Source organism: Oncorhynchus mykiss, chromosome 14 (genome assembly GCF_013265735.2).
Source record: "Oncorhynchus mykiss isolate Arlee chromosome 14, USDA_OmykA_1.1, whole genome shotgun sequence".
NCBI classification, from domain to species: Eukaryota; Metazoa; Chordata; class Actinopteri; order Salmoniformes; family Salmonidae; genus Oncorhynchus; species Oncorhynchus mykiss.
This window is the reverse complement of record NC_048578.1, coordinates 26,587,898-26,613,682: the sequence shown is the minus strand read 5'-3', so window position 1 is coordinate 26,613,682 and position 25,785 is coordinate 26,587,898. Positions and strand designations below refer to the sequence as shown.

Genomic DNA, 25,785 nt, shown 5'->3' with positions numbered 1-25,785 from the left:
AGTAGTAATAGAGAGGGGAGACAGAGGCTCCATGCTCCTACAGAGGAAGTGTAATGGCAGGGAGGTTAGGAGAGAGGCAAGATAAGATTATTGGGGCACGAGATGGGTACAGAGTCTGTCCTATGTCTTGGCTCGTTGGTGTCGATGCTGAGGTGTGTGTCTAGTCTAGTTTTACCTTCTCCACTGGCTCCCCCGGCTTGCGGCCCCCCTCGCGGCCTCTGAGGCTCTTGGTGGAGATTGAGGACTCTGAGGTCTGCATGATGAGCTGAGTTGCCAGAAACTGCTGCACGTGTTCTAGAACGTCCCTCTGCATCTCCAGGGCCATGTGGAACACATCGTGGTCAGAGCTGTTGTACATCACCGCATTCTGGAACATCAGCATGATGTCACGCTGGAACTCCGCTGTCGTACGGATCTGACCCGCCTCGATACTCTTCTTGATGGCCGACAGATCCATGGGTCTGTGTGTGGTTGTGTTAGGGAGGAGTGTGTGCGTGTGTGTTTTAGAGGGGAAGGTTAGTATGTACTTATATTGTTCATATAGATTTTATTTGCATATGTACATAACATATAATTCAGCAAACAAGCAGTTTTCTCTTATAGCACTCTCACCTGTGTACAATGCTGTGGTAACCAGGGGCGATGTCATCAGACACAGACTGGAGGAACACACTGGCATACCTGTCACAGATAACAACAACAGATCAGGCAAACCCTACAGTGCCTTAACCATGTGCCCAATAACAGCCAATATGTCTAAGAGCTGACCTGTGATTGGCTGCTGCTCTCCACACCAGCATGATGGCTTTCTTCCAGATCTTCTGAGCCTGAACAGCCTCCTGATCCTCCCCACATATCGAGCTGAGAGAGAGTTCCACAGACAGGAGGGTAGGTGAATGATAGAGGGAGAGAGACAGGCAGGATTGTGATGATAGTGCAGAAAAGCCCACAAGACAGCTTACTACAGAGAAACCACCCCTCATCTTGGGGATAGGTCAAAAAGCATTTTTAAGGGTTGAGTTGACTTGCTTTATTCAGGCTTGTGATGGCATGTTCAGATTAAGAGTTGCCATGGATACAAGGACCAGGGTTGGAAACTTACAACTGAGAAGAGGCGGGGCTGCTGGCTAGCGAATCAGCTGTGGTGTAGCGTTGGGAGGAGGGGCCATAGCCATCCTCACTCTCACTGGCTGCCGGTTCTACCTCTGATAGGTAGGGCCCCTCCCCCTCTCCACACTCCTCTTTCATCTCCACCTCTTCATCAGGATCCCCGTCGCTCCCTCCATCCTCATCCTTCACTTCCTACATAAAGATACACAAGGAGAGATGATAGTTCAACTGCACTTGGTAAATGTGCGTGTGTGAGTTTTACTGAAAAGATGACAATTACCTTGGACTCTTTCCCTGATCCAGAACTGTCTTCTGAGTCTAGGCAGGGTGTGTTTGGTTCTGGCTGGGTCCACTCCTCATTCTCAGTCTTCACAGCTGTGCTCAGGCTTCCTTCCACCGTGAAAACTCCTTCCTCTGTGACCTCACTTCCTGCCAGGCTGTCGTCAGCGGCAACAGAAGGAGCAACTGTCCCCAATGTTTCTAATCCCTCCTTGGCTTCCCCCCTTCCACTCTCTGTATCTGGCTCCAGGACCCCAGGGTTAGCTCCCGCTCCACCCTGAAGCCCCTGTGTGGGGTCAGACTGAACCGTGGGCCCAGGCTCTGAGGACTTCAAGTCATGGGCCTCCCAGGGGCCTGAGAGGGAGTGGCCGGCAGAAACAGCCTCCTCACAGAGAGAGAGAGCAGCCTCCACTGCTGCAGCATCTAGAGCCTCCACAGAGTCATCCACCTGAGAAATACAGACAGACAGAGAGAAAGAGATACACACACAGAGAGAGGACTGTGATGAGTGCGCACAAACAAGACCGCTTACTACAGAGATATCTAGGTCAAAATCTGCACCCCCCCACACTATTTACCTTCTCCTCTATGATGGCGATGATGTCTCCGACTGTCTCCAGGTCCAGCTCATCCCCCATGTAGGAAACAGCTACCAGGTCCTCCTCCACTAGCCCCGCCTCCTTCACTAGCTCCAACTCCTCACCCAGCTCTGCTTTCACTACCGCCTCTCCGACTGAACACACACACAGAGACAGAGAGACAGAGAGAGAGAGAGAGAGAGAAAGAGGCATGTGTTACCACAAATAGTACACCGGTATCACTGGGAGTAGAAATCAGATGCATGTTCCTCTTTACATACAGTGCAAGAAAAAGTATGTGAACCCTTTGGAATAACCTGGATTTCTGCATAAATAGTCAGAAATTAGTCAGAAAATGTAATCTGATCTTCATCTTAGTCACAACAATAGACAGTGTGCTTAAACTAATAACACACAAATTATTTTATTTTTCTTGTCCATATCGAATACATAATTTAAACATTCAGTGTCGGTTGGGGAAAAGTATGTGAACCCCTAGGCTAATGACTTCTCCAAAAGCTAATTGGAGTCAGGAGTCAGCTAACCTGGAGTCCAATCAATGAGACGAGATTGGAGATGTTGGTTAGAGCTGCCCTGCCCTATAAAAAAAACTCAAAATTTGAGTTCGCTATTCACAAGAAGCATTGCCTGATGTGAACCATGCCTCGAACAAAAGAGATCTCAGAAGACCTAAGATTAAGAATTGTTGACTTGCATAAAGCTAGAAAGGGTTACAAAAGTATCTCTAAAAGTCTTGATGTTCATCAGTCCACGGTTAGACAAATTGTCTATAAATGGAGAAAGTTCAGCTCTGTTGGTATTCTCCCTAGAGAGAGCACAGCGCAGAATGCTCAATGAGGTTAAGAAGAATCCTAGAGTGTCAGCTAAAGACTTACAGAAATCTTTGGAACATGCTAACATCTCTGTTGACGAGTCTACGATACGTAAAACACTAAACAAGAATGGTGTTCATGGGAGGACACCACAGAAGAAGCCACTGCTGTCCAAAAAAAACCCACTGCTGCATGTCTGAAGTTCGTAAAAGAGAACCTGGATGTTCCACAGCGCTACTGGCAAAATATTTTGTGGGCAGAGGAAACTCCAGTTGAGTTGTTTGGAAGGAACACACAACATTATATGTGGAGAAAAAAAAGGACCAGCACACCAACATCAAAACCTCATCCCAACTGTAAAGTATGGTGGAGGGAGCATCATGGTTTGAGACTGCTTTGCTGCCTCAAGGCCTGGACAACTTGCTATCATCGACAGAAAAATGAATTCCCAATTAATTTTTCAGGAGAATGTACGACCCAAAACACAGAAGTAAATCAACAACAGAATGGCTTCAACTGAAGAAAATATGCCTTCTGGAGTGGCCCAGTTAGAGTCCTGACCTCAATCCGATTTAAAATGCTGTGGCATGACCTCGAGAGCAGTTCACACTAGAGGTCGACCGATTAATTGGAATGGCCAATTAATTAGGGCCGATTTCAAGTTTTCATAACAATCGGAAATCGGTATTATTGGACACCGATTTAGCCGATTTTTTAAAACACCTTTATTTAACTAGGCAAGTCAGTTAAGAACACATTCTTATTTTCAATGACGGCCTAGGAACAGTGGGTTAACTGCCTTGTTCAGGGGCAAAATGACAGATTTTTACCTTGTCAGCTTGGGGATTCAATCTTGCAACCTTACAGTTAACTAGTCCAACGCTCTAACCACCTGATTACATTGCACTCCACGAGGAGACTGCCTGTTACGCTAATGCAGTAAGAAGCCAAGGTAAGTTGCTAGCTAGCATTAAATTTAAACAATCAATCATAATCACTAGTTAACTACACATGGTTGATGATATTACTAGTTTATCTAGCGTGTCCTGCGTTGCATACAATCGATGCGGTGCGTATTCGCGAAAAAGGACTGTCGTTGCTCCAACGTGTACCTAACCACAAACATCAATGCCTTTCTTAAAATCAATACACAAGTATATATTTTTAAACCTGCATATTTAGTTAATATTGCCTGCTAACATGATTCATTGCGAACTGTGAAAACTATTTATTCCTAACAAAGACAACTTCGCCAAACGGGGGATGATTTAACAAAAGCGCATTTGCGGAAAAAGCACAATCGTTGCACGACTGTACCTAACCGTAAACATCAACGCATTTCTTAAAATCAATACACAGAAGTATATATTTTTAAACCTGCATATTTAGCTAAAAGAAATCCAGGTTAGCAGGCAATATTAACCAGGTGAAATTGTGTCACTTCTCTTGCGTTCATTGCACGCAGAGTCAGTGTATATGCAACAGTTTGGCCCGCCTAATTTGCCAGAATTTTACGTATTTATGACATAACATTGAAGGTTGTGCAATGTAACAGGAATATTTAGACTTAGGGATGCCACCCGTTAGATAAAATACGTAACGGTTCCGTATTTCACTGAAAGAATAAACGTCTTGTTTTCGAGATGATAGTTTCCGGATTCGACCATATTAATGACCTAAGGCTCGTATTTCTGTGTGTTATTATGTTATAATTAAGTCTATGATTTGATAGAGCAGTCTGACTGAGCGATGGTAGGCACCAGCAGGCTTGTAAGCATTCATTCATACAGCACTTTAGTGCGTTTTGCCAGCAGCTCTTCGCTGTGCTTAAAGCATTGGGCTGTTTATGACTTCAACCCTATCAACTCCCGAGATTAGGCTGGTGTAACCGATGTGAAATGGCTAGCTAGTTAGCGGGGTGCGCGCTAATAGCGTTTCAAACGTCACTCGCTCTGAGACTTGGAGTGGTTGTTTGCCTTGCTCTGCATGGGTAACGCTGCTTTGAGGGTGGCTGTTGTCAATGTGTTCCTGGTTCGAGCCCAGGTAGGGGCGAGGAGAGGGACGGAAGCTATACTGTTACACTGGCAATACTAAAGTGCCTATAATAACATCCAATAGTCAAAGGTATATGAAATACAAATTGTATAGAGAGAAATAGTCCTAATAGTCCTATAATTTCTATAACAACTACAACCTGGGAATATTGAAGACTCATGTTAAAAGGAACCACCAGCTTTCATATGTTCTCATGTTCTGAGCGAGGAACTTAAATGTTAGCTTTTTTACATGGCACATATTGCACTTTTACTTTCTTCTCCAACACTTTGTTTTTGCATTATTTAAACCAAATTGAACATGTTTCATTATTTATTTGAGGCTAAATTGATTTTATTGATGTATTATATTAAGTTAAAATACATTTTCATTCAGTATTGTTGTAATTGTCATTATTACAAATACATTAAATACAATAAAAATGTTTTTTTATATATATATATATATTTTTTTAAATCGGCCGATTAATCAGTATCGGCTTTTCTTGGGCCTCCAATAATCGGTATCGGCGTTGAAAAATCATAATCGGTCGACCTCTAGTTCACACCAGACATCCTAAGAATATTGCTGAACTGAAACAGTTTTGTAAATATGAATGGTCCAAAATTCCTCCTGACCGTTGTGCAGGTCTGATCCGCAACTACAGAAAACGTTTGGTTGTGGTTATTGTTGCCAAAGGAGGGTCAACCAGTTATTAAATCCAAGGGTTCACATACTTTTCCCACCCTGCACAGTGAATGTTTACATGATGTTCAATAAAAACATTAAAACATATAATTGCTTGTGTGTTATTAGTTTAAGCAGACTGTGTTTGTCTATTGTTGTGATAGATGAAGATCAGATCTAATTTTATGACCAATGTATGCAGAAATCCAGGTAGTTCCAAAGGGTTCAACATACTTTTTCTTGCCACTGTAGATATTCCTTCCCTTTCTAGAGCGAGAGAGACAGCTGGGTTTAGAGAGAAACACTGACAGACAATGTGGGAAAGAGAGACAGCTGGGTTTAGAGAGAAACACTGACAGACAATGTGGGAGAGAGAGACAGCTGGGTTTAGAGAGAAACACTGACAGACAATGTGGGAGAGAGAGACAGCTGGGTTTAGAGAGAAACACTGACAGACAATGTGGGAGAGAGAGACAGCTGGGTTTAGAGAGAAACACTGACAGACAATGTGGGAGAGAGAGACAGCTGGGTTTAGAGAGAAACACTGACAGACAATGTGGGAGAGAGAGACAGCTGGGTTTAGAGAGAAACACTGACAGACAATGTGGGAGAGAGAGACAGCTGGGTTTAGAGAGAAACACTGACAGACAATGTGGGAGAGAGAGACAGCTGGGTTTAGAGAGAAACACTGACAGACAATGTGGGAGAGAGAGACAGCTGGGTTTAGAGAGAAACACTGACAGACAATGTGGGAGAGAGAGACAGCTGGGTTTAGAGAGAAACACTGACAGACAATGTGGGAGAGAGAGACAGCTGGGTTTAGAGAGAAACACTGACAGACAATGTGGGAGAGAGATAGCTGGGTTTAGAGAGAAACACTGACAGACAATGTGGGAGAGAGAGACAGCTGGGTTTAGAGAGAAACACTGACAGACAGACGGTTTGGGAGAGAGGGGAGGAGAAACAGATGAGAGACAGTTTTAAACTGTGTTGGGTGGGGCAGTGGGGGGCTAATGTTTCCTGTTGGACACAACAAAGTACATCTAAAGGACCAAGTCACACACTTTGCTTCTAAAAAAACATTTAAAGCACAGAAGCACACACCAGCACATATAGCACTCAACTAAAATACCAATCAACCCAAACACGTAACAGCCAGCCAGCTAGCGTGTCGGGTTATATCACGGTTGCCATAGTTACCGGAGCTGGCGACCTCAAAGCCTGCTGGGATATCAAAGGTTGTAGTGGGAACTCCTCCATTAGCCAGTCCTGCAGCAGCAACATCCCCCTCCACCACCTGATCCAGAGAGATTACATCAACAACACACAATATCCCTGATTCAACTGTTTTTACTGAGCGGCTTGGTACAGATGTAGGATCTGAATTTGACCTTTATGGTCACAGAAATAGAATTCGGTAGCAACAGGTATTGAATGTTTAGTCCATAATATTGAGTGATCTGTGGTTAGCCTATTAGCTGGCCAAAAGTAGGCTACATGAAAAGTGCAATACTGTTAAAGGGGAAATTCGCAGTTGAAACAATAAAGTTTGTTTCGATAAAAAGCTGATGGATGGGGCTGGAGAAATGTAACCACTCTAAAAAATCATAGTTTTAACCATATTTTGAGACTATGCCGTTTACATTTGTTTACATTTGCTTTATTTACAAATATTGGAGTTAAACAAGATTATATTTTGGGTTCTGATGGGGTATGACAGTTCAACTAAGCTCATGAGGCATTTAGAAGTTATATTCTTCAAGAATCAATGGGTACATATCATTCATTTATAAGTCCAAAAATGTATGTAGCAACTGCTGATTGCCGCTTTAATATAACCATGTGTTAGTGTGGGTTTTCAGTGAATTTATGTAAATCACGGAGCTCATCTGCATTTCCTGCGGTGCAGCAACATTCTCAGCAACAAGAGAGTGATCAAATTGAAACAGGAATTTCCAACACCAGTAGCTTGTGAAGTCAAACTTAATCTGGACTCTCCCTAAAACAGATCCATCCAATATAATCCAATATAACACAAAATAATCCAATAATTTCATCCCTTATTACTGCAAATCATCCATTTTTTAAATCCCTCTGTATTTCTCACCAGTCTGGGGCTAGCAGAAATCAGGCTTCCTTTCTTCAGCAGCTCTGAGAGGAGAGGGGAGGGAGGCGGCGTGGACTTCTGACTAAGGAGCCTCTTCTGTGGGGAGTCATCTACCAGAGACCCAAGGCTGCCCTCCTTAGGCAGCGCCATTGGAGCATCTGACGATGGTAGAAACACAGCCACCCCCTGGGCCTACGTGGACAGAATGGGGGAGAAAAAAACCCATCCTCCTCTATTTAATAGACCACAGCACTTCCACTGTATTCCTTCCAATACTGATAGAATTTATCTTAGACCGTATTTGACCCATTTCGTGCATGCTGATGGATGTGCAAGGCAGTGCTTGAATACAGAATACGCAAGTCACTTGTCATTTGCTACCAATACACACATCAACAACTGTTGAAGACAAAAAGCTAAACAAAGCAGGCATATGATGACCAGTACTTGGGTCCTTCCCTTACCACAGTAGTGCCAGAGGTCTCCTCTGCCTGGGGCATGGCTGTGTCTGTTGGGGGTGTGGGGGTATCTGTCTGTGCCTCCATGCTCGTGGGACTGGCACCCAGAGGGGAGCGTACAGTGACACTGGGCACCCGCTTGGGTGTGTTCTTAACCGCTTGGCGAGCTGAGATCAGAGAGTACGGGTTGTTATCACTAGTAGTTCCTGAGCTTAATCATTGGTCCAATCAGTGGTGCCCAAACATTTGGATGATTATTATTACTATTAGGCCAAAGCTTACCCTGATAGGCTGTATCTGTGGTCTTCCTCTTAAGATCTGCCTCATCCTCATCCTGCTTCTTTTTCCTTCCAAACAAAACCATTTTAAAACACAATCTTCACTGCTAAATCTGGTACAGAATGTACACTCTGAATCACAATGTAGTGTATACAACAAATAAACACAAAGACACTGGTGGACAGACAGACATGCAGACACAAATCGAGAGACAGACAGGTAGACAGACAGACCGGTTTCTTACTGTGATACTTCTGTCCACAGATCCTCCAGCCGGGAGTCCAGATGTCCGGTCTGGATCAGATCCACCTCCTTCTTCAGCTTCCTGTCAGAGCAGGAAGTAGAGGTCACATTGTCATGTACAATGGCTTTGAACAGAAACATTGGCTATGCATTGAGCGCGATGGGTTTAATGTGTGAGAGCGGGAGAGTGCATGAGTGTGTGTGTGTGTAATGTGAGAGAAATAATAAAAGAGAGAGACAGAAAGACAGAGTGAGAGATTGAATGGGTGTGTGAGCAAGAGTGCCCATATGTCTTGACCTGTATTTGTCCTGTGTGTCTCTCAGTAGTTTCTTCAGCTCCTCTATCCTCTCGGCAGTAAGTCTTCGAACGATTACATCCTCGATGGTCTCCACCACCTCACCCTTTTCCCCACGCTTACGCCTGAAACAGCAATGTACATTAGACACATGATTACACTATGTGGGAACTGCTCTGGTGACAGCTGGAGAGCTGCCTACGCAACAGAATACTCCAATAAAGTGCATGTGTGTGTTTGTGTACTCACTTTGGAGCCTCTGTGGTCTCCAGCAGCTCAGAGTACTGAGAGGCACAGTGCTGTGGGGGTCAGAGACACAGACAGCAAGTTATATACATTATATATACACATAAATGTATGTGGACACCCCTCCAAATTAGTGGATTTGGCTATTTCAGCCACACCAGTTGCTGACAGGTGTATAAAATTGAGTACACGGCCATGCAACCTCCATAGACAAACATTGGCAGTAGAATGGCCTTCCTGAAGAGCTCAGTGACTTTCAAAGTGGCACCGTCATTGGATGCCACCTTTCCAACAAGTCAGTTTGTCAAATTTCTGCCCCACTCGAGCTGCCACGAACAACTGTAAGTGCTGTTATTATGAATTGGAAACGTCTAGGAGCCACAACAGCTCAACCGCAAAGTGGTAGGCCACACAAGCTCACAGAATGGGACTGCCGAGTGCTGAAGCGTGTAGTGTGTAAAAATAGTCTGTCCTCGGTTGCAAAACTCACTACTGAGTTCCAAACTGCCTCTGGAAACAACGTCAGCACAATAACTGTTGGTCGGGAGCTTCATGAAATGGGTTTCCATGGCCGATCAGGCGCACACAAGCCTAAGATCACCATGTGCAATGCCAAGCGTCGGCTGGGAGTGGTTTAAAGCTCGGCACCATTAGACTTTGGAGCAGTGGAAAAGTGTTCTCTGGAGTGATTAGTCATGCTTCATCATCTGGCAGTCCGACGGACGAATCTGGGTTTGGTGGATACCAGGAGAACGCTACCTGCCGAATGCATAGTGACAACTGTAAAGTTTGGCGGAGGAGGAATAATGGTCTGGGGCTGTTTTTCATGGTTCGGGCTAGGCCCCTTAGTTTCAGTGAAGGGAAATGTTAACGCTACAGAATAAAATGACATTCTAGACGATTCTGTTTTAGCATGAAAATTCCCTTGTGCACAAAGCGAGGTCCATACAGAAATGGTTTCTCGAGATCGGTGTGGAAGAACTTGACTGGCCTGCACAGAGCCCTGACCTCAACCCCATCAAACACCTTTAGGATGAATTGGAACGCCGACTTCGAGACAGGCCTACATCAGCGCCCGACCTCACTAATGCTCATGGAAGAACGTCCCCACATGTTCTAACGTCTAGTAGAAAGCCTTCCCAGAAGAGTGGAGGTTGTTATAGCAGCAAATGGGGGACCAACTCCATCTTAATGCATATGATTTTAGAATGAGACCTTCGACTAGCAGGTGTCTACATGCTTTTGGTCATGTGCTCATATATAGTAGCTGACCTTTTAACATTGTTCATCATGACAGAGATTAATTGTTGTGTCACAGCGTGTCTGTCTCATACCTTCTGAGAAAACCAGTCTGGAGGGCGGCCTTGCTCTGAGAAAGGCTTGATGGCTCTGCTGACAGACACCCTGAAAGGCAGGAGGACAATCAAGTAGTGTACACAAATGACCATGTAGAAAAGTTTACAATGCACACTAGAGAAAGAAAAACATGTAGATGACAGATGGGAAAAAGTTGGTAGTGTGTGTTTGTTTACCAGTTTTGGTCTCCGCTTCTCATAACAGAGGAGGCTAGGCATAGTTTCTCCCTCAATGACCACGGTTCCGTCGGGCCAACGGACAGCATCTTGTGTTCTACATAAAGACAGAGATAAGGAAATGCTGAAGATTGGAAGAGGTAGGTTAGCAATAGCCCATACATAGATGCTAACTACAGTGCCTTGCGAAAGTATTCGGCCCCCTTGAACTTTGCGACCTTTTGCCACATTTCAGGCTTCAAACATAAAGATATAAAACTGAATCCTAAAACCCACAATACAATGCTGTCTCTCTGGGCTGGCTAGCTAGTTAGGTAGCTAGAAAACATAGCTACACACAACAATACACGCACGTGAAGTAGCTAGCTAGCAATCGGCTAAACAAACTGTGATATAAATGTAAGAGTCTCTCTCACATAAGTTCAACTTGCAGTTCGTATCTGCCCAGGGCACGTTTCTTTCACACAGAGATACCTTTGAGGAGATGGGGAACTATTTGAATCGTATTAACGGCCATTGTGTATGTTGACAGTGCATCGTCAATTGACCAAGCTTTGCATTCTGGGACAAGGAGAGCTCTCCTTCAAGTAGTGAATGGGAATCAATCGGGCGCCTGCTCAAAAACGGAACCTTGGCATGAATTTCGCAAACAAGAAGTACAACATTGCAAATCTTTTCCAAGATGTGTGATAATTAACGTGTTCTCTGTAGTATCGTATAGCTTTGGAATTGTAACATTACGTACTTTTGACTTTTTGACTTTGAGAAGGGATTGCGTGACGGTTAGTTTAGAAACCGCATGCAGCATTAGGACAACGTGAATGCGATGGGTCGACAGTCAGTTGGGTGGGGCGTTTCTCCATTTATTGCCCATTGGGATACCTCCCTCATCCTTTCTGTAATATCTCTGTTTTCAACAGACACACATGGTGCAGTGCCACATGGTACTTGGAAGGAGAAACAGAGATGAATAATTCGGTACACTGTTGAGATTTAGATATGCTCAGTGAAATATATACTTTGTCATGACGATATCAACAGATGGATGTGTTCTAGACAAGTATGCCCATACCATCTACTGGCTGATTTGGCGACATTAGCGTATTATCCCCTAGGTATCCTAGTGTTAGAGCGTTGGACCGAAAGGTTGCAAGATCAAATCCCCGAGCTGACAAGGTACAAATCTGTTGTTCTGCCCCTGAACAAGGATGTTAACCCACTGTTCCTAGGCTGTCATTGAATATAAGAATTTGTTCTTAACTGACTTGCCTAGATTAATAAATAAAATAAACACGCATCGCTTGAGGTACGGTTTTGGAAACATAAGGAACGTATCTTTCATATCAGCTATTCTTTTTTCTAAAACCAAAAGGTTAAATTACAACACACCTTTATAGTGTTTGGTTTCACACACTGCCATATGTCCCTGTTACAGCGCTAGTTTACAGAAAACAGACGGAGGACAGTCGACTGACTACCTGTGCTAATTACCTATTTGCGTCTACAAACACCTGTGTGTAAACGGAAGACGGACGCCACAAACGTGTGGTCACTGACAAATACTGTCGACTGCAACTGTGCTAAAACAGTAAGTGTGTATTTGTGAAATTATTTTGATGTGATATGAAAGGAGAAGGATTCATGTTTCTAGAACTGTACCGCAATTGAGAATCGATTCATGTTAATGTTCAGACCGAGCGTCCTGCTCTTAACAAAACTTCCCCTTACAGAAGACTCCTTTGTCCAATGACTCATTACCGAGAGTCATGATCAAGAGCTACGCCTAACGTTTAGATGGAGTATTTGGCTGCCAGAGCCAATTCGCCTCTAAATAGAACATGAAAGGTCCTTGGACTACAAGGAGTAACATTATGCTCCTTTAGTCTATTATTAGGCTAACTTCGATTTGACCAGGGATGCAAACTGCTGAGGGCCCAAAAAGGTTACACTTTTTTTTTGCATTGAAACATGCAAAAAAATCCCTGCTAGGGGGAAATGGAGGTTTTAACTAATTAAACAACAAAGAATGTGATCTACATGATCAGTCTCTGTGTGTAAAATAAAAAGTGGTTAATGTGAACATAACTCAGAGCTAAAAATGTAAAGGAAGCAATCCAATATTATTTGTTGCCTAGACTTTACTGCAAATGACACTCAAGTCTTGAGAAAAACCAATACACTAATATTGCAGTTAGCCATGACAGCCTTTATAATAGAACGCTTGTGACCACACACATAAATATTGCACTTGGGGAAAAAAACATCTTAAAGTAGAAATAGAATGAAACAAACTGGCATTCTATATTTGCTCTATTATAGTGGCCACTATAGACACAAATCAAATGCACAAGGCTACACGTGTGCAAAAATAACATTCACTGAGTAAAACTAAGTATAATCCCCCCCTCACTCACACACACACACACACACACACACACACACACGCGTTACTGTCAAGTTCAACACAACACAACAAACGCAATATTTTTGGGCTACACTGCACATTAATACATTAGACACTTTCTGTCTGTGGACATCTGCTCTACAATGTACCAGCAAAAGTGAGAAAGAGAGAAAGTGTGTGGTGTTCCTTTCACCTCTGTAGTGGCATTCAGCATAAGCCAGGCCCAGCTCCAACTACACTTGATCCCTGAATCCACTTGTTTAACAACCAACGACTAATTTTCACCTAATTCTCTCATTCTGAAAATTAATCACATACAGTAATGGGAAAACATTAGTTAACAGATAGTGGTTCGTTCCTTTGCTAGTTAACGTTTCACACAGATTGCCAGGGTGCCAGTAAGCAACTAACGCGTTATAATTTGAGGAACGGCAAGGAGTCGTATACCAGTTAACACTATAGCGAATTGGTTAGGTTACTAATGTTAGTTAATCTGATGTTGTAAAGTTAGCTAGCTAACGTTAGCTGTCCGACTTTTAGCAAGCACATTTTCACACCATAAACTACATTATTTGATCAGATAAATTGGATAATGTTGCTCAACATTTTTATGGCTAGCTAATGGAGAATTCGATCCAGCTAGCAAGATACAACGCTAATAGTTGTTCTACCACACTTTCTCCCTCACCTCAAACTTTCCAAAATGCCAGTAGTTTTTCAGTTACAGCTCATGAAGTACGCTTCATCGCCTTCTCCGTGGTCAAGCTTAACGTTACCGCTTCGTTATCGTTCAGGGGACGAGCTGCTGTAACTGGCAAGCTGCCTTGACAGAGCGCGCGCGGATGCTGTCTCTTCTCTCTTCAGCCGCGTGCTGCGCTGCATTCTGTTGTTATGTGAACGATTGGCTGAGCCTTGGATACAGCCAGTATTGCTACAAACGCGCATCACTCGTGCACTTACAGCCAGTAGTGATCCAACCCCCCCCAAAAAAACTTTTCTCATCGGATCTACACGAATTACGTAAGTCACCCATCTTGGATTCAAAACGGTGAATTTCGCCGAAATGTGACTAGTTTGCATCCCTGGATTTGACAGGTCGCTGCGCAGGGGTGATGGGGGAACCAACCTTAGCCTAGATTTGAGCTCTGACCTAACTATAGTTAGCTAAACAGCAAGCTACAATCTTGTTAATGCAAAGAAAGCTACAATCTTGTTAATGCAAAGAAATGTCCAATCTAGCTAACTAGAAAAGCATAACATCACCACTTAGCTAGCTAGGTAATCTAACCCAATATTTGTTTTTGTTGTTTACCATATTCGGCTAGGAATTTAGCTAGCTAGCTTGCCCGGCGCTAACAAAACCCAGGAAGGCTAACTAGACAAATATAATGTATAAAGCCAGCTAGCTACAAACATATTGTAGATTACATTTGAAATGTATGTGTATGTTGTAGCTGCATTTGCAAGCAAGCAAACAATAACAAATAATACTCACTCCCGACTCCACTCGCCATTTCTTTCTTTTTCGACGGGGCCTCGCCACTAAACTTCCGCCGGAATCATTTCATGCGCTGACGATGACATACCAAGAAATCACATACCCTCTCCTTAATACAGGGGGATTAGCTCAAATGGTAGAGCGCTCGCTTAGCATGCGAGAGGTAGCGGGATCGATGCCCGCATCCTCCATTCTTTGAATTGCTTGTGATATGTGTGGTATGTTAGAAATGGGTGTTGCTGCAGTTCTATTTTTGTAACTTTTGCAGTGTTGGAAAAAGTACTCAATTGTCAAACTTGAGTAAAAGTAAAGATACCCTAATAGAAAATTACTCAAGTAAAATACTACTTGAGTAAAAGTCTAAAAGTATTTGGTTTGAAATATACTTTTAAAATAATAATAAACTATTAAAAGTACATGGAATTGCTAAAATGTACTTAAGTATCAAAAGTCAAAGTATACACTACTTTACACCACTGGACTTTTGTGACCTTTTTCGCCCATCATGTCCAAATCATCCTAAAGTACAGTATGTAAAATGTTTTTAGGTATGATGTAGTTTGTTGATTAAGACGACATGGAAGCATGTCAAATGTATGATAAAAAAAAACAGCCTTTGTGTCGGGTTATGAGTAAAGTAGGACATTTATCATAGGAGTAACGGGAGTATCCTACGGATGTGTCCTACTCCGGGGCATGGTCACGTTAAGCCCTGCCTCACCGTGTGTATCTATAATGTGACTGCTGAAAGGATATTTGGTTTATCCATACAGCTGCGATCTAGCTAGTTTTTTGTGTGCTAAATTTGATCTCTCATCAAAATGACGACAAGCGAAATACGGTGGCTAATAAGGAAAACACAACAACAATGTTATGGTGGCTCATTAGGAAGATGAAACGCATTTTAAAATTCATGACACTGAAACAAAAGGGGTAAACAGCAAGTACGCCTACACATGTTTTTATATTCCGATATGATATCGATATCAAATTAAAAAAGTATGAAACTGATATCAATATGGACTTTCCATATTGGTGGCCAACATTACTCATGAATCATGATCAGATCAGCTCACCTATAGGAATAATCACAGCAATGAGCTCCCGAGTGGCACAGTGGTCTAAGGCACTGCATTTCAGTGCAAGAGGCATCACTGCGGTCCTTGGTTTGAATCCAAGCTGTGTCACATCTGGCTGTGATTGGGAGTCCCATAGGGCGGCGCACAATTGGCCCAGCAAATGAATTACTTAAAAATCATACAATGTGATTTTCTGGATTTTTGTTTTAGATTCCGTCTCTCACAGTTGAAGTGTACCTATGATAAAAATTACAGACCTCTACATGCATTGTGAGTAGGAAAACCTGCAAAATCGGCAGTGTATCAAATACTTGTTCTCCCCACTGTATAACGTGATTTGACGTAATTTTATCTGTGGCCAATGACATTGAGCCTTCTTGGAAGGGCACTTCTAATGTAAATCTATGGCAGGACCTAAAGGGCTTGAATTTTTATGTCTACCTTTACTAAGGACGGGTGATGTAGTTTCTCCATGAGTGACAGAACACTAAGCCAATCACGGTGCAATGCTCCGATTTTCTGCTGACTTGTCCCACCACCACAGAAATCACTGAGCTAGGCTTAAACACCTGCATTTTGGAGCTGCCTTACTCATGAAAACAAAAAAGAGACCATGTTTGTCTTTTTTAACTCAATGATATATATATATTTTTTTACATTGTTAGCAAACAGATATGTGACTTGTTTTAATGCCAAAATACATGCAAAACAGGCAAGCCTCCCCACCAAAAAATATTGAATTTATTTATTTTTTGCTAGAAAAATGGGTCCATTGGCCTTATCCAACCCTAACCGTTTTTAAACTTCCATGGGGTGACTTCAGAGTTTAACGACCCAAGGATCCTGTTTAGACTTTTCTGTCACATTTTTACCTATAGGTACTGTACATGGTTTCCTGCTGATCTTGCTCTGCTGAAGTGCAATAGCAGACTCTAGTGGTCAGATGCTATCATGGCATTCTGATATAATATGACTTGGTGCCATCAGTAGCAATTATTTGATTGGTTCTTATGACTCCAGTTAGTCACTACCATGAATATGACAGCTTAAAGCAAGTGTTATAATGCATCATAAGTGTATCAAAAGGCATTTCAAATGCAGTTATGAAGCATGATGTGTGTGTGTGCTTCGTAGAAAGTATCAGCACATCTGTTCTCAACTCAGTAAAAGTTCACAGTTTGGATTGTTTTATCTATATTAACAGATATCATTTTCAGGACTCATTCAATCTTATCGTAGCAAAGTGACGTGAGCTCATAGCAGCCATAAAAGGAGAACAACACATTTATGCACTAAGCGATGGTTTCCCAGACCCAGATTTAAGCCAAATCCTGGACAAACAATAATTATCAATGGAACATGGTCATTGAAAGTGCATTATTGTCCAGGACTAGGCTTAATACCAGGCCTACGAATGTTAAACATAATGCCCTTTGCTACCACACACACACATACACTGCATACCTTATATTGTAACATTGGCCTCATTCCAGGCTGATTACATTGCAGTCATTGCATTGCATCAACTACTGTTCAACTACTGTACTAGCATCAGGCACAGGGTCGCTACAGTATATGAAATTTATATCCAGGCGTTGTGAGATCTGGCAGGTGTCTAGAAGGTAGTAGGCCTGGAGCGAGTCCAATGTTTGTGACAGTTGATAAACATAACAACATTAATTAAATCTGGTCAGATTAGAAACACTCATAGCATACATAACAGACAGTGTATATAACACTGAACAGCCCTGATATCCCACATTTCACTCTAATCTGGTACAGGGGGCTCTGATTGTCTGATTAACAACATAATGTCAGAGTAGTATTACCAAGCCCCTGCTATACACATTGGGTGACCCTGCTGGCTGCAGCTTCTCTACACTGGGGGCTGTTCCAGAAAGTTGGATCAATGATTTAGCAGGCTTACTGTTCAAAATGGTAATCAACCAGTAAATAAAGAGTTATATGTGTCTGTTTATCAAATGTAGCTACCCCACTGGTCTAAGGCACTGGTCTAATCTTCATAGAGACAGCTTTCAGAGAATAATGATAACCTTTCCAGTGATTCCAATTGACACTTGTAGTGTAATGTTTGGTGGTTCCCCATAGGTACTCTCCATTGATGTTAGCGTAGTGACAAGAACCATACCAACATGCCCCATAGTAAGTAGCTGCACAGTTGTCAGACCAAGTGTCCTGGTCTTTGTCGAAGGTGCTGAACATCAACCCGCTATGATAGGCCAGTGAGTCACCTTGGAAACAGAAAAAATTGTATATTTAGAGTGTTTGCATTTTCTAAAAACTCTACAATAGCGACCCAACTTACCATAGCTAAGCCATTTAATTACCTCACTATAGACCTACCTATCTAAAACAGCCACTATTACTACTGCAATGTACTGTTACTACTACTACTCTACTACTTCTGGGCTGCTTACTACTACTACTACTACTATTACTACTACTACTACTACTACTACTACTACTTCTGGGCTGCTTACTACTACTACTACTACCACTACTACTACTACTACTATTACTACTACTACTACTACTACTACTACTACAACTGCTACTACTTCTGGGCTGCTTACTACTACTACTACTACCACTACTACTACTATTACCACTACTACTACTACTACTACTACTACTACTACTACTATTACTACTACTACTACTACTACTACTTCTGGAATGCTTACTACTACTACCACTACTACTACTACTACTTCTGGGCTGCTTACTACTACTACTACTACTACTATTACTACTACTACTACTTCTGGGATGCTTACTACTACTACTACTACCACTACCACTACTACTACTACTACTACTACTACTACTACTTCTGGGCTGCTTACTACTACTACTACTACTACTACTACTACTACTATTACTACTTCTGGGCTGCTTACTACTACTACTACTACTACTACTATTACTACTTCTGGGCTGCTTACTACTACTACTACTACTACTACTTCTGGGCTGCTTACTACTACTACTACTACTACTACTACTACCACTACTACTACTTCTGGGCTGCTTACTACTACTACTACTACTACTACTACTAGGCTACAGTTACAACATACACCACTACTGCCGTCACAACTTCTACAGTTATCCCACTACAGGCCCACCACTAGTTCCAACTCAGTCACTACTACTATTACATTCTCCTACATTTTCCAACACAGTCACTACTACTATTACATTCTCCTACATTTTCCAACACTGGCCTCTAACAATTTAAACTTCCATACATTTCCAATTGCATACAAAATACTTATAGAAAATGTCACCACTTTTCAACCTCATATTCATAATTTCCAGCACCACCCCAACACCAACATACATGTATGTATAAAAAAAAATGTTTTTAAAAGGGCGGATGCACACCAGATGATGTCAAAAGTGTTTCTGGATGATCATGTGGTTAACATTATGTGATTTTTAACCAACTCTGAGCAGGCAAAGGTTAGTAAAGTAACATTTACCAACTCATAGTTGGTGAAAATCACACGATACACACCAGATGATGTTAAAAGTTTTTCCAATGACACAATCGAAAACATAGCCTATTTTCCTCTATCCTTCTGACTACAACACATAGTAAAGTGCTGTTTTCACACTTTGATGTTGGGGTGGTGCTGGAGATGATTAATGTGAAGTTGACAATTTAAGGATGAGTGACAACTGAAGTAAGCACACATTTTTTTTCAGGACAATTACCCTTTAAAGTGCTCTGACGTTTATAGGACAAAAACACAGCATTTGTTCTCAGACAGCTGTGAAGCCAGAGCACATTTTGTGAATGACTTGTGTTCCTCTTTGAAAATGGTATCACCGACAAGGCAAAAACAACAAATGTTGTCTCTCACTCACCTGCTCCTCCGTTGGTGAATCCAGTGACATGTAGCTTGTATCCGTCTGCCTCAGAGTCCAAAAAGAAGGAAGAGTACATGGCAAACACACGGTTTCCTTCAAAGTCCTCCCATGTCTACCCTCAGCTCATACTTCCTCCTCTTAGTGAGAAGGTGGATGTTCTCCAGTCCTGAAGAGACAACGCTAGATCAGATTGCAGATTACAGTATACAAAGTTATCATTTGTATACTCTACTTGTTTCAACTTATTTTGGGGTATTCTTTTCTTATTTTTTTGCTAAAGTAAATTCTCACCTAGCCAGTATTCTCCCTCTGGGTTTCCAAAACCAACTTTGTACTGGTTCCAGGGTCTGTAGAAGTTCAGAGATCCATCTATCCTCCTCTGGATTACCTGAGAGAGAGTGAGACAGACAGACAGACAGACAGACAGAGATGTTTAGCAACTGTTCACATGGTCTGTAAGAAATGTTAATAAGAGCCCAACATAGTACTATGATACTCACAGTCCACTTGCCTCCATCTGTGTTCATGTCACAGTACACTTGAACAGGTGTCAAAAAGGGGTAGATGGGGTAGACGCCACTTGCTTGCGAGATGTTGTAGACTTCATTCATTAGTCTGCATCCGGGTTGATATCACATCGAGGGGCAGAGTGGACTGCTGCAACAGCCAGAAGTAACACTGCCAACATGTGAGCCGTAGAGAGAGAGGAGAAAGAGAGAGAGAGGGGGAGAGAGAGGAGAAATAGTGAGAGAGAGCGACAGAGAGAGAAAGGTGATTTAAAGTTTCAAACAAAACCTCTACCTTTCAATTTAATTCACACATAACATCTTCAAGAAAATACAATTATTTGATTTAAGTCAGTCTCACCATCAATATAGTTCAAAGATTTTCAGCCTCAAGTTCAAACCTTAAACAGAAATATTGAATACGATAGAGGTTAGAAAAAACAGTTAGTTGAATTCTAGCGATTGAATTTTTAAATATGCAGTCCAACCCTAAAGTGTCCCTGTCCTACCCAGCTGACTGACAAGCATCAGTGTCCACTGTTTCTGTTCTAGCACTCTCTGAGCTTTAGGAAGACTTTTATACAGCCATATATGAATATTAATTTACATATTAACATAAATGTGATGGCGAGGTGGAACCCAACACTAGAGGATTCAAACAGGTCACATGACATTACACAGGTTGCACAAATCACAGTGTAACAGCAATCCAGTTCTAAATTGTATCTTTCTGTGAGGAAATGTTGTTGGTGACCGAAAGGTCAGAAGAAGAATACTTTTATGGTCGATTGTCATTTTCAGATCATGAACATTCATCTTTTATTGCCACCAGCAGGTCACTGACTACTGGCTTACAGATAGACGGTTGAATGTTGGTGGTAGCCTCGCAAAGCCACCTGATCCTGCAAGCTTACATTAAAGCCTTTTACACAGCGTGAATCAGTCTGGTATTTATGAGTCTATGTTGGTGGTACCACTTCAATGCTTTTAGCCCAAACTGTTTTCAGGAGCTACTCGTTAATTCCCTTTCTGATTTTAATGCTGTGAACCCTATATATTTGATGTATTTATTTATAGGGGAACAATGCACATGAATCAACATCAATATTACAATAATGCAACATTCATGTAAATGTGCAGGGGCTAGCCAAAAACTAATTTGCACCCGTAGTCCCTGGGCAGGTAAGGGCCTTTACACAGCCACTATACAAATACTCACTAAAACAATACAAAATACATTACATCCAATAATATATAATTCTAACAACAACAACTTATTCGTATAAAAAAAAACACTATCTTCAACTGTCGTCTTACATATGAGGAACCACAGATAAATTGTGTACAGTTTTGAATAGATTTGAGCCATGTTTTCAATTTAAAAGTACAATAAGCAGTGCAGCTTCTCAAGTCCAAGGGAGTTACGTACGCCTCTTGCAGAGGGTACGCAACACCCTGCTACAACAACTCCCCGTGGAGTGAAACAGGTAGGGACTGTAGGTGCGGGTAAGGATGACAAAGGCAGAGAATATACCGTTTACTGGGAATTTATTTATTCCTTCATACGGTAATATGGGGAAAAGGGGCTGGATGGAACCAAAGCAAAGAAAGTAAATGTCAAAGCCCCCTCTCCTAGCTTACCTGACTACCCACTACTTATCTAACCTACCCTCTCCTACCTTACCTGCCTACCCACTACTTACCTAACCTACCCTCTCCTACCTTACCTGCCTATCCACTACTTATCTAACCTACCCTCTCCTACCTTACCTTACTACCCACTACTTACCTAACCTACCCTCTCCTACCTTACCTGCCTACCCACTACTTATCTAACCTACCCTCTCCTACCTTACCTGCCTACCCAATACTTACCTAACCTACCCTCTCCTACCTTACCTGCCTACCCACTACTTACCTAACCTACCCTCTCCTACCTTACCTGCCTACCCACTACTTACCTAACCTACCCTCTCCTATCTAACCTGACTACCCACTACTTACCTAACCTACCCTCTCCTACCTTATCTGACTACCCACTACTTACCTAACTTAGCACCACCTGGTGCGCTAACCAAAACACAGGGGGTGGTCCGCACAGGTCTTACCTAGTGTGCATAGGCAGTAAATACTATGGGTTATGTATGCCCATTGCATTCAAGTATATTGTAGCTCTAACAAAGGACAATTGACCAAATTTACTGTGTCGAAAAGGGACAACGCAATCCCCTCTAGTTACTGTCCTTGTTATCCTGGAGGTTCTTTCCTTGAGCAAGCTAGTTGGAGATAATTTATATAGATGGTAAACAGAATGGGCCCTAATATTGACCCTTGTGGGACCCCAATATTATAGTAAAGAGAGTCTGACTGAGTGTCGCCCAGACAAACCCTTTGACTTCTGTTTGCCAGATAGGAATACATCCAACTAATTACTTCAGTGGATACATTAAGGGAGGATAGTTTGGATAGGAGGACCTTATGATTCACAGTATCAAAGGCCTTTTTAAGATCCAACAAGACTGCACCAACTTCACCACCTATGTCCAGTTTTAGATGTAATGCACTCCAGAAAATAACATTTGGCTGTTTCGGTAGAATGGTTAGTTCTGAATCCAAATTGCATTTAATGTATGGAGTTTTCTTGATTCAGGTGATCAGTCAGATGATCAGCCACACATCTTTCAGCTACTTTTGATAGCACTGGAATAATGCTTATTGGTCAGTTATTTTCCACTAGTGTTGGGTCACCGGATTTTAAAACAGATGTACAATAGGGGCAATCAGACAATATTTGTGTTTCTTCAGGAATACAGTGTCTAAACCAAATACATACAGTTGAAGTCGGAAGTTTACATACACTTAGGTTGGAGTCATTAAAACTTGTTTTTCAATCACTCCACAGATTTCTTGGCAACAAACTATAATCTTGGCAAGTCGGTTTTGTGCATGACACAAGTAGTTTGTCCAACAATTGTTTACAGACAGATTATTTCACTTATAATTCACTGTATCACAATTCCAGTGGGTCAGAAGTTTACATACACTAAGTTGACTGTGCCTTTAAACAGCTTGGAAAATTCCAGAAAATAATGTCATGGCTTTAGAAGCTTCTGATAGGCTAATTTACATAATTTGAGTCAATTGGAGGTGTACCTTTGGATTTATTTCAAGGCCTATCTTTATTTCAAGGAAAATCTAAAGAAATTAGCCAAGACCTCAGAAAAACATTGTAGACCTCCACAAGTCTGGTTCATCCTTGGGAGCAGTTTCCAAACGCCTGAAGGTACCACGTTCATCTGTACAAACAATAGTAAGCAAGTACTGTACCTGTGTTTTCTGTCTGTCTGTGCCAGTTTGTCTTGTTTTGCATTGTTGCCAAAAAGTTCAATTTTGGTTTAATCTGACCAGAGCACCTTCTTCCACATGTTTGGTGTGTCTCCCAGGTGGCTTGTGGCAAACTTTAAACAACAGTTTTTATGGATATCTTTAAGAAATGGCTTTCTTCTTGCCACTCTTCCATAAAGGCCAGATTTGTGCAATATACGACTGATTGTTGTCCTATGGACAGAGTCTCCCACCACCTCAGCTGTTGATCTCTGCAGTTCATCCAGAGTGATCATGGGCCTCTTGGCTGCATCTCTGATCAGTCTTCTCCTTGTATGAGCTGAAAGTTTAGAGGGACGGCCAGGTCTTGGTAGATTTGCAGTGGTCTGATACTCCTTCCATTTCAATATTATTGCTTGCACAGTGCTCCTTGGGATGTTTAAAGCTTGGGAAATCTTTTTGTATCCAAATCCGGCTTTAAACTTCTTCACAACAGTATCTCGGACCTGCCTGGTGTGTTCACAGTGCAGGTGCATTTATACGGAGACTTGATTACACACAGGTGGATTGTATTTATCATCATTAGTCATTTAGGTCAACATTGGATCATTCAGAGATCCTCACTGAACTTCTGGAGAGAGTTTGCTGCACTGAATGTAAAGGGGCTGAATAATTTTGCACGCCCAATTTTTCAGTTTTTGATTTGTTAAAAAAGTTTGAAATATCCAATAAATGTCGTTCCACTTCATGATTGTGTCCCACTTGTTGTTGATTCTTCACAAAAAAATACAGTTTTATATCTTTATGTTTGAAGCCTGAAATGTGGCAAAAGGTCGCAAAGTTCAAGGGGGCTGAATACTTTCGCAAGGCACTGTATATATACCCAGGGGATAATGGCGAAATATGGGTGACACCTGGAGGGGGTGGAGACAAGCACAAGGACAGGTGAAACAGACAAGGGTGTGACAGTACCCCCACCCCCTCCAGGGGCGCCACCTGGCATCCTACCAGGGCGCATACCTGGTTGACCTGGGTGCCGACGGTGGAAGTCGGCAATGAGGGCTGGGTCCAGGTAGTCTCTAGCGGGGACCCAGCACCTCTCCTCCGGACCATAACCCTCCCAGTCAACCAAGTACTGGAAACCCCTGCCCTGCGGTCAAACATTCAGCAGCCGTCTTACTATGCCGGATGGCCTTCAATGACACTGGGCGGAGGATGAATATAGAGGGTACGGGGTAACAAAAGATGAACAGCAGTGGAACTAAGGACTCTAGAGATGGGGAAAGGGCAAATGAAACTTTGGGAAAGTTTGCAGGACTCCACCCGAAGGAGCAGGTCCCGTGTGGATAGCTTCCGCCCAATGCGATAGCAAGGAGCTGGAGTCCGGTGGTGGTCCTCTTGTCGATGATACCTGGAGTTGGTCTTGAGAAGCGCCGCCCGGGCTCTTCTCCAGGTACGCTGACAGTGGTGGATGAACATCTGGGCCGAGGGTATGTTGACTTCCTGCTCTTATTCTGGGAAGAGCGGAGGCTGATACCCCAGGGAGCACTCGAAAGGGGAGAGTACAGTGGCCGAAAAGGGAAGACTGTTTCCTGGGCATACTCCACCCAGACCAGTTGTCGGCTCCAGGTAGTGGGGTTGGTCGAGACGAGGCATCTTAAGATTGTTTCCAGGTCTTGGTTTGCTCTCGCCAACTGGCCGGTGGATTGGGGATTGAATCTGGAGGACAGGCTGGCCGACAACCCAATAAGGGTGCAGAACGCCTTCCAGAACTGAGAGGAGAACTGAGGACCCCGGTCTGAGACTAAGTCCACCGGGAGTCCGTGGATCCTGAAGATGTGCTGCGCCATGAGCTGGGTCGTCTCTTTGGCAGAGGGTAGTTTGGGGAGAAGGATGAAATGGGTGGCCTTGGAAAACCGATCCACTACCATCAGAAGGACGGTGTTGCCATCAGATGGAGGGTGCCCAGTGAAAAAGTCCAGGGGGATATGGGACCAGGGACAGGTTGTGGCTGAAGGACACCGGGAAGGGGCTTGCCGCGGAGTCTTATTCTGAGCACAAACGGTGCATGCAGCGACGAAGGCAGAGGCATCAGGAACCATTGTGGGCCACCAGAAATGTTGTCAGAGGAAGGCCAGGGTTCGACGGAAACCCGGATGAAAGGTAGGCTAGGAGGAATGAGCCCCTTCCAGGACCCGGAATCAGACTGAATTAGGGACGAACACTCGTTAAGCCAGGCCCCCTCCAGGGGAAGGCTGGGAATGTTGAGCCTTGCGGACCAGGGTCTCAATACCCAAGCTCACAGCAGCCGCAAGGCATGAGGTAGTCTCAGCGGGACTGTACAGGTGAGAAATGGCATCAGGTTTAACATTATTGGACCCTGGGCGATAGGAAA

General features: G+C 42.9%; 1 protein-coding gene, 1 non-coding gene and 1 pseudogene across 7 annotated transcripts in view; 1 reads left to right on the top strand and 2 right to left on the bottom strand.

Moving 5' to 3' along the window:
• LOC110489093 (bromodomain-containing protein 8) overlaps positions 1-14,730 on the bottom strand; it is a 32,261-nt gene extending 17,531 nt beyond the window's left edge. For 2 of the 6 annotated variants that reach the window (XM_021561664.2, XM_021561668.2), the window contains exons 1-17: positions 14,582-14,730; positions 10,683-10,779; positions 10,485-10,554; positions 9,154-9,203; positions 8,907-9,029; positions 8,610-8,690; positions 8,369-8,433; positions 8,093-8,253; positions 7,629-7,820; positions 6,722-6,818; positions 5,756-5,788; positions 1,968-2,122; positions 1,391-1,837; positions 1,103-1,302; positions 769-861; positions 613-681; positions 176-461 (exon numbers count right to left, since the gene is read on the bottom strand). In XM_021561664.2, coding sequence (XP_021417339.2) covers positions 176-461; positions 613-681; positions 769-861; positions 1,103-1,302; positions 1,391-1,837; positions 1,968-2,122; positions 5,756-5,788; positions 6,722-6,818; positions 7,629-7,820; positions 8,093-8,253; positions 8,369-8,433; positions 8,610-8,690; positions 8,907-9,029; positions 9,154-9,203; positions 10,485-10,554; positions 10,683-10,779; positions 14,582-14,600 — 2,238 coding nt within the window. In that variant the 5' untranslated portion in view covers positions 14,601-14,730. Of the gene's footprint in view, positions 1-175; positions 462-612; positions 682-768; positions 862-1,102; positions 1,303-1,390; positions 1,838-1,967; positions 2,123-5,755; positions 5,789-6,721; positions 6,819-7,628; positions 7,821-8,092; positions 8,254-8,368; positions 8,434-8,609; positions 8,691-8,906; positions 9,030-9,153; positions 9,204-10,484; positions 10,555-10,682; positions 10,780-13,279; positions 13,386-13,774; positions 13,945-14,581 lie in introns of those variants that run through there. The other 4 variants (XM_021561665.2, XM_036943186.1, XM_021561666.2 and 1 more) reach the window with 4 other exon arrangements.
• Positions 14,703-14,775, top strand: trnaa-agc. The gene has a single exon. It is a non-coding gene; the product is annotated as a tRNA-Ala (tRNA).
• Positions 14,776-17,151: 2,376 nt separating this feature from the next.
• Positions 17,152-20,186, bottom strand: LOC110487765 (annotated as a pseudogene).
• Positions 20,187-25,785: the final 5,599 nt, after the last annotated feature.